Genomic DNA, 9249 nt, shown 5'->3' on the forward strand with positions numbered 1-9249 from the left:
AATGACCCTAAGCACACAGCTAAAATAACGAAGGAGTGGCTTCACAACAACTCCGTGACTGTTCTTGAATTGCCCAGCCCGAGCCCTGACTTAAACCCCATTGAGCATCTCTGGAGAGACCTGAAAATGGCTGTCCACCAACGTTTACCATCCAACCTTACAGAACTGGAGAGGATCTGCAAGGAGGAATGGCAGAGGATCCCCAAATGCAGGTGTGAAAAACTTGTTGCATCATTCCCAAAAAGACTCATGGCTGTATTAGCTCAAAAGGGTGCTTCTACTAAATACTGAGCAAAGGGTCTGAATACTTATGACCATGTGATATTTCAGTTTTTCTTTTTTAATAAATATGCAAAAATGTCAAAAATTCTGTTTTCTGTCAATATGGGGTGCTGTGTGTACATTAATGAGGAAAAAAATGAACTTAAATGATTTTAGCATATGGCTGCAATATAACAAAGAGTGAAAAATTTAAGGGGGTCTGAATACTTTCCATACCCACTGTATACAGACATGGACAAAATTGTTGGTACCCTTCTGTTAAACAAAGAGAAACTCATAATGGTCACTGACATAACGTGAAACTGACAAAAGTAATTAAAAAAATGTACTAAATTTACTAATGAAAATAAGTCATTGCTTTTGAATTGTGGTTCAACAGAAGAATTAAAAAAAAAAGAAACTAATGAAACTGGCCTGGACAAAAATGATGGTACCCCTAGAAAGGATTGAAAATAATTTGACCATAGAGACATGTTAAACTAAAGTGTGTCCTGTAATTAGCATCACAGGTATTTTCAAACTTGTAATCAGTCTATTGCCTATTTAGATGGTGAAAAGTAGTCACTGTGCTGTTTGGTATCATGGTGTGTGCCACATTGAACATGGACCACAGAAAGCTAAGGAGCGAGTTGTCTCAGGAGATTACAAAGAAAATTATAGACAAACATGTTAAAGGTAAAGGCTATAAGATCACCTCCAAGCAGCTCGATGTTCCTATGACTACAGTGGCACATATTATTCAGAAGTTTAAGGTCCACGGCACTGTAGCCAACCTTCCTGGACGTGGCCGCAAGAGGAAAATTGATGACAAATTGAAGAGACGGATAATGCGAATGGTAACCAAAGAGCCCAGAACAACTTCCAAAGAGATTAGAGGTGAACTCCAAGGTCAAGATACATCAGTGTCAGATCGCACCATCCGTCGCTGTTTGAGCCACAGTGGACTTCATGGAAGACGACCGAGGACGACTGTTGAAAGCAACTCCTAAAGAAGCGAGAATGGAATTTGCCAAAATGCATACAGTGGTGTGAAAAAGTATTTGCCCCCTTACTGATTTCTTATCTTTTTGCATGTTTGTCACACTGTAATGTTTCAGATCATCAAACAAATTTAAATATTAGTCAACGATAACACAAGTAAACACATCATGCAGTTTTTAAATGAAGGTTTTTATTATTAAGGGAAAACAAAATCCAAAACTACAAAGCCCTGTGTGAATAAGTGTTTCCCCCCCCTGTCAAAACATAACTTAACTCTGAATGAGGAAAAAAATGAACTTAAATGATTTTAGCATATGGCTGCAATATAACAAAGAGTGAAAAATTTAAGGGGGTCTGAATACTTTCCATACCCACTGTATACAGACATGGACAAAATTGTTGGTACCCTTCTGTTAAACAAAGAGAAACTCATAATGGTCACTGACATAACGTGAAACTGACAAAAGTAATTAAAAAAATGTACTAAATTTACTAATGAAAATAAGTCATTGCTTTTGAATTGTGGTTCAACAGAAGAATTAAAAAAAAAGAAACTAATGAAACTGGCCTGGACAAAAATGATGGTACCCCTAGAAAGGATTGAAAATAATTTGACCATAGAGACATGTTAAACTAAAGTGTGTCCTGTAATTAGCATCACAGGTATTTTCAAACTTGTAATCAGTCTATTGCCTATTTAGATGGTGAAAAGTAGTCACTGTGCTGTTTGGTATCATGGTGTGTGCCACATTGAACATGGACCACAGAAAGCTAAGGAGCGAGTTGTCTCAGGAGATTACAAAGAAAATTATAGACAAACATGTTAAAGGTAAAGGCTATAAGATCACCTCCAAGCAGCTCGATGTTCCTATGACTACAGTGGCACATATTATTCAGAAGTTTAAGGTCCACGGCACTGTAGCCAACCTTCCTGGACGTGGCCGCAAGAGGAAAATTGATGACAAATTGAAGAGACGGATAATGCGAATGGTAACCAAAGAGCCCAGAACAACTTCCAAAGAGATTAGAGGTGAACTCCAAGGTCAAGATACATCAGTGTCAGATCGCACCATCCGTCGCTGTTTGAGCCACAGTGGACTTCATGGAAGACGACCGAGGACGACTGTTGAAAGCAACTCCTAAAGAAGCGAGAATGGAATTTGCCAAAATGCATATGGACCAGCCACAAAGCTTCTGGAAGAATGTCCTTTGGACAGATGAGACAAAACTCTATGTTCTATCAGCTCTATGTTCATAGACGCACAAATGAAGCATACAAAAAAAAAGAACACTGTACCTCCTGTGAGACATGGAGGAGGCCCAGTTATGTTCTGGGGGCTGCTTTGATGCAGCTGGCAGAGGGTGTCTTGAATCTGTGCAGGGTACAATGAAATCTCAAGACTATCAAGGCATTCTGGAGCGAAATGTGCTGCCCAGTGTCAGAAAGCTTGGTCTCAGTTGCAGGTCATGGGTCCTTCAACAGGATAATGACCCAAAAACACACAGCTAAAAACACCCAAGAATGGCTAAGAAGAAAACATTGGACTGTTCTGAAGTGGCCTTTTATGAGCCCTGATCTAAATCCTATTGAACATCTGTGGAAAGAGCTGAAACATGCAGTCTGGAGAAGGCATCCTTCAAACCTGAGACAGATGGAGCAGTTTGCTCACGAGGAGTGGGCCAAAATACCTGTTGACAGGTGCAGAAGTCTCATTGGGAGTTGCAGTGATTGCCTCAAAAGGTTGTGCAACAAAATATTAAGTTAAGGGTACCTTCATTTTTGTCAAGGACAGATTCATTAGTTAGTTTTTTTTTTCTCATGCTTCTGTTGAACCACAATTCAAAAGCAATGACTGTCAGTTAATTTTCAGTAAATTTTTATTTATTACTACTTTTGTCAGTTTCACGTTATTTCAGTCACCATTGTGAGTTTCTTTGTTTAACAGAAGGGTACCGGCAATTTTGTCCACGTCTGTAACTACCTTTGAGAACGTTAACCGAGAAATGAACAACTCCGTCAAATCTGTTAACCTGTGTAAATATGAGAACCATAAAAAGTTGTGGTTTGGTATCACTATTGATTTTCTTCTTGATTTAGCTCGAGTTGAATAAGAACGCTCAATCATAACTCTAATAACAATGTCCCTAAATAGGTCTCTTATTAAGAGTCAGTTTCCGGTTGGTTCTGTTGAACTTCAGTGATGTCAGTTCAAAGATGACAACAGACCAAATAAGAGATGATCTGTTCAGAGACACAGTTTACCATTCTGCAATTCTCGTTGTGAGTTTTAACAAATCTCTGCTCATGCAGTGGGAAGATGGTTCTTATCCTGGAGGACTCTTTTTCCCATGGATGGGAAATCTCCTTCTGACTATTTTTTCCGGGCTTTTCCCACAATTGGCCACAAGGCAGCTCTGGTATCCTTCTCCGTTGTCGTTAGATCCTTTTCTCTTTCGGGAATTCGTTGTCTTTTGTTGTCTACCAGATAAGATCCCTCACGGAGCGAAGTATGGGGTTCTGTATTTGTATTTGAGATGCCACATTTGCCTAGTCTATGTGCAATATCAATGCTCTCCGGCGCCTTCTCACCCACCTTTTGGCAAATCAGGGAGCCTCTCCGCTTTACAGCTTCACCCTCCTCTTCAGCCATACCGTAAAGGCGCAGACACCATCTCTTATAGCGTTCAGCGTCTGCCACTCTGTCAGATAGGCTACTGATTTCGTTTTGTTGTTTTTAATGCTTTTGTTGCTTTTTTAATGTCACTGACTTCCCCATAAACACATTCCAGGGAGTTTTTAAGCTCTTCAACGGTGTTGGCGTTGTCAGTTATGCTTTCCAGCTTGTCTGCTCTCTGATTTATCTTCACCGTTAAGGCACTAATGATGTTCGACTGCAGCTCATACAAAGAGAGGTCGTTGGTGAGACTTTCTTTTTTAGCTGGGCTGGTCAACAGATAATCGGGTAAAGGCTGTAGGGTTAGATCCTCAGCTTTATCCATATTTTTACTGTAAGGATTAGTGCTCACCTCAAAATAAGAGTGGTCGTCCAGGACAAATTTGTTGTTTGGCGTTCCCAGGGCTTTGTCCATTCTTTTCCCGGTGCTGAGTTTAAAGAGGCTCATTTCTTCTTCTTCAAAAAGCGCTAGCTAGCAACAACGTCGTTAGCCTGATGTCTAAAAAAGTAAGCCCGCTCACGTTACGTGTGTTCACAGTCTTGCACTCATATACACAGGATCGCACCACTCAAGATTGTAAAGAGAAAACGTAATTATGTTTGTAGCAAGATTAAAAAAAAACATTGTGTTGAGTTGCATTTCTTGGCGACATCCCAACAGAGATGTTAATGCTAACAGCACATTCGTTACCATACTTCCGCGCGTCTTCTTCCTCTTCTTATGTTTATTGATGGTTTGCAAGCCAATTTAAGGCGCATTACCGCCACCTGCTGGGCTGGAACTTCCGTCCGTCACAATAAGGTCCAGCATTTTACAGTGGGAAAGCGTCCTGTTTGCGCTTTAAAAAAAAAATCAAAATAACTTTGGTATAGTAATTAGACATGTGAATTTTCATGTATTTGGATGGAATTTCACAGGCAGATTTTTAGACATATATTAATGAATTCTGCTTACACTTCAATGGTGATCACCAAAATAAATAATAATCAAATTAGCTCATGCAGTCCGTGTGCAGACACAGTTCAACTTACTAACAGTGAATGTGAAATGTACGTGTCTTGAGCTTACCGTGAATGCAGAAAATCAGCAAAATTTACAAAACAAAAAACTCCAGCAATTTGAATAACCATAATATTTAAAAGTTCATGTGCCATATACTATAAGTGCAAAATAAATAAAACGTGTTTATGGGATGCTGACCGTTGTCTTTTTAAGATTCAGTGGAGATGACAGCGGACTTCAGGAAGTGCCCCCCAGGTCTCAATTTTGAAGTACTCTATCTTTATTCCTATTATCTCATTTCAATGAGCATTCCTTTGTTTGTCAGCATCGTTTACTGCCTGTTTAGAATGCTTATTTTGCATTGTTAGCACTGTTTGTTGCTTGTAATACTGCTGATTATTTTTATTATATTACACAGCCTTATGCCGGTTTACTGTTTACTTGCCCCTTGCATGGGGATATGTACATGCACATTGAGAGCCGATGTACCAGAGTCAAATTCCTCGTGTGTCCGACACTCCTGGCCAATAAAGCAGAATCTGATTCTGATTCCTTTAGAAATACCTGTTAGCATTCTTGGTAACTATAGTTATCTCTGGTAACCATAGCAGCACTGTAGTTTCTCGTGTGAGATCGCAAAGGCTTGTGCATGTTTTGCGGAGCATATGGTTTTCGTAAGTCTCAGCAGGTACAACGCAAACATTATCTGTCCTTGAGCTCGGGGGAGGGGCCTGTCTTCACACCATCACTCTGCAACCTGTGTCAGCAGGTGTGTCTCAATGAAATACTTTACGCCTCACAGCAAGTTGATTCGCACGTTGAAATGATAGTCATGGGGAAGAAAGGTGGAAGAGCTGATTTTGAATGGGTCTACACTGACCAGCCGCACACGTCAAGAAGAAAAGAAATACTGGGTAAGAAATAGTCTATAAAACTATTGAATATCTATATGAAACTTTTCACCATCACCGGGAAATCTGCTTAATTTACGTTACTGTAACAAGTTGAAGAGTGCATTATTTCTGGCCATAGCTTATTTATAAAAAAAAATGTAGCTGGTCTTGTGTCAGGATGTCTTTGACAAGGGGAACCCTTTTAAAACAGTTTCTCTTAGCGAATCTGTGATAAGGGTTCAGAATAGGGGAAACACATCTCAACGGGGGAACTGATCTCGACACGACACCGGTTCAACCAGTTTACTAGCTGTTGCTTAACAAACTATACACTAATGGATGCAGGGGATGTAGCAACATATATAAACACAGTTTGGAGTAATTAGTTTGGCTTACCTGTTAATGGTAAGTTACACAAATCGTTTTTTTAAAACGTTTAAAGTTCCAGTTTTTAAAGGTCAAGACATTAATGATAAAGGCCAAATAAACCTTAAAATTCAGTGCTAATGGACTGACACGATTAAAAGCTTTGTCAACGCGTTCATTCTTATCATTCAGGCATGATTTATTGGGCGTTTCTCACATTGCTATCTTTCTTAGTCACAGACTTTGAGGCTGCATTTGCAGTATTTTTTTGGTGGCGTTTTGTAGTAAAACTGACAAAGGGAGGTTGTTGTCATGATGTTCAAGTGGAGATAAGAGGTATTTTTGAGTCAGTCTTGTGACTAAATGCCTGAAGATTAGTTTAGTTTCCCTTGAAAAAGTTCACAGAACAGACCGACATGTTCATTTTGTGCAAACCCATCTGTTTCAAGTGTCATAGTTTTATTTGTTTCTCCGACTGGCATTGATGGCAGGTGCAGTCCACAAAGCCTCTGAGTTTGCTAGGTAACAAGACAATCCCTGCTTGTTACACACAGGCTACACAGGATCCCTAAAAAAATAGTGTCTTAAATCTTTTATCATTAGTCTATTAATGCAAGATAATATTTTTCTAAAATGTGTTGGCATTTATGCTCTTTCATATTTTACTACTTTTTCAAGGTTATTAAATCTATATCAGAAACATCATCTTTGCTTATACAAGTCAGTAGGGAAATAGTTTAGTCTGCTGATGTGGCCTATTTGATCTTGGCTGTGTCCAGCCGTTTCATGGTTGCTCTGGTGTGAAAGAAGGGTTTAGAAAGTTATGGGCTGTTCTGCACAACTGATCCTTGAATTATTAAAGCATTTTGGTTTGATAACCCTCTGCCCTGCCCTGTGGGGACAGGCAGAGGACAAGTGTCAGAGGTTGTTGTGTCTCACTTTCTATCACATTCTAATGTGGGAAACTTTGATTGACATGGCTTGTTGTTTGGCATGTCTGCACGCAAGAGGTGTATATAACCAGGAATTACATCATGTAATGCCTCCTGTACTGTTTCTCAGTTTGCACATGCATAATTGCATATCCATTGCTTGACTGTTGCACATACAGCTGTTTGTAGCATATATTTTTCACTTGCTGTTTTTAAAGTGCCTTTATTTTGTATTACTGTTTATTTTTATTTTATATTTAGACTATATTGTTTTGCATTCATTGTGGACAGCTAAGGAAGAATTTCATTGTGCAGGGAAACATGTTTCCTTACACAAACACTTTGATTTGATTATTTTGCATGTTCAATAGACATTAACACAAGTTATCTTGGGAGGTTACATGGGTGATAAATGATTCTAACACTGCAGCAGTGAATATATTCAATTGTCATTCAACTTTGAGCATGCATTTGAATCTTAAATCGTTTTACATTGAAAGCTGAAACCTTACTGTACATAGGGGAATTATGTGACTGTATGTCAGGAAGTACAGAATGTGAGCTGAAACCTTATATATGTGAATGTTAGGTAAAAAGGACTTGTATCTCTGATAAATAATGGCATACACACATATGCTTTGTGCAGTTTAAACAGTTTCTTTTATTATGCCTGGTTATTGATTGTACTGTAACCTATAAACATGGCTGTAACCAGTACAGCATGAGAGCATATGACACAGTGGAGGTGAGTTCAGACCCTACAGCAGATTAAAAAGGAGTATGTGCCAAAGATTATGTTGGTACTCTCTTAATACATTGTTTTAAAAGGAGTGACTGTAGGGGAGCGGTAGGGAATTTCTCTTGGCTAAACTTTAACTGGATAAAGAGGTTTTGAGTAAAGGAGAGACCGACTTGCAGCAGAAAGAGCCCAGACTCTGGTGTCTAACATTTTAGTTACTGTGGTGAGGCCAGTTTGCATACAGGGATTACACAGGTGGGCTGAAAGCAAAGAAGCAGGCCAGATTTGCATGTGCCATTACCCAGCGCTGTAGTTGAGCCACTGAACTCCAGTGTTCAAGTCAAAGAGTAGTCAGAGTCAAATCTGTTACCTGAATTGGGTCATCAAGATTAACATTAAACACGATCAACACAACTCTCACCTTTTTAGCTCTCACCGAGGAGTTTACTTAGTGTGACAAGAGTCAAACAAATGTCATCATTAGTGCATATACCTACTCTACAAGGTTAATGGAAAGTGAAGTGTCATATTTAGTTTGAGAGGTGGACTGTACACTTCAATGCAAGTGTGCCTGATACGACATGGTGTGGGCAAACAGGTTTTGATATAAATGTCTTTTGCCAAAACATCATGGCCTGTTGCAAGAAAAACAAGTTAGTCTCCAACTTCTGAGTCTGAATGAAGTCATTGCTCAAGAGTGAGTCATCAGTTCTGAAGTCCAAGTTGAATATGACTTGTGAAAAATAGGATTCAAACTGAACTCTAGTACTTCAACACTGCCATTACCTGGTGTCACATTTCTGTCTTTCTGTGAAGCACACAACTGAAATTTAAGACTCAGATTTGTTTTTGTGCATTTCTGAACTCCTCACCTTCATAGTCCCTCAGGTCTGCTGACCAATCACTGTTTTCTGTTCCATGCATGTTTTCCATTCCATTTTTCAACCACTCATGTATCCAGGTTTCATGTCCCTCAGCAAAACAACACCTCTGCCAATTAAAAATGATGTACTCAGCAGGTGCTTCCCAAGAGAAAGGTTCCTAATATTTTGACCCTCTCATGTATGTAGCTGGGAAGGACAAAAATATAGACACATACCATTGAATTTTTACATTTGACAATTTGATAAAAACAAACATTTTAAGCTTCATAAACACAGATGTTAAGGTGGAAGTGTTGCATTGAAGTGCATATCGTTGTACAGGTGTGACTATTAAGGTGGCTGGTGAGTGTATCTATCCACATATACATACTGTATCTTACAACAAGCTCAGTGGTGTTCTTATTCACACAGTGATATGCTGTAATCAGCCTTTTGAAAAAGTCACTAAGTCATGGTAAACAGCCTCTCTGATGGATTCATGACAGATTTTCTTT

The 9249-nt window shown here is 39.2% G+C and overlaps 1 protein-coding gene across 7 annotated transcripts in view; it reads left to right on the forward strand.

The window, feature by feature from the left end:
• Positions 1–5085: 5085 nt before the first annotated feature.
• degs2 (delta(4)-desaturase, sphingolipid 2) overlaps positions 5086–9249 on the forward strand; it is a 7786-nt gene continuing 3622 nt past the window's right edge. For 2 of the 7 annotated variants that reach the window (XM_020590841.1, XM_020590836.1), the window contains exon 1: positions 5539–5855. Coding sequence is in view for 5 of the 7 variants with exons in the window: in XM_020590836.1 (XP_020446492.1) it covers positions 5591–5855 (265 nt within the window). In the remaining 2 variants the exon portion in view is untranslated. Of the gene's footprint in view, positions 5211–5538; positions 5856–9249 lie in introns of those variants that run through there. The other 5 variants (XM_020590837.1, XM_020590839.1, XM_020590838.1 and 2 more) reach the window with 5 other exon arrangements.

Source organism: Monopterus albus, unplaced genomic scaffold (genome assembly GCF_001952655.1).
Source record: "Monopterus albus unplaced genomic scaffold, M_albus_1.0 scaffold13.1, whole genome shotgun sequence".
In the NCBI taxonomy this organism is placed as follows: domain Eukaryota; kingdom Metazoa; phylum Chordata; class Actinopteri; order Synbranchiformes; family Synbranchidae; genus Monopterus; species Monopterus albus.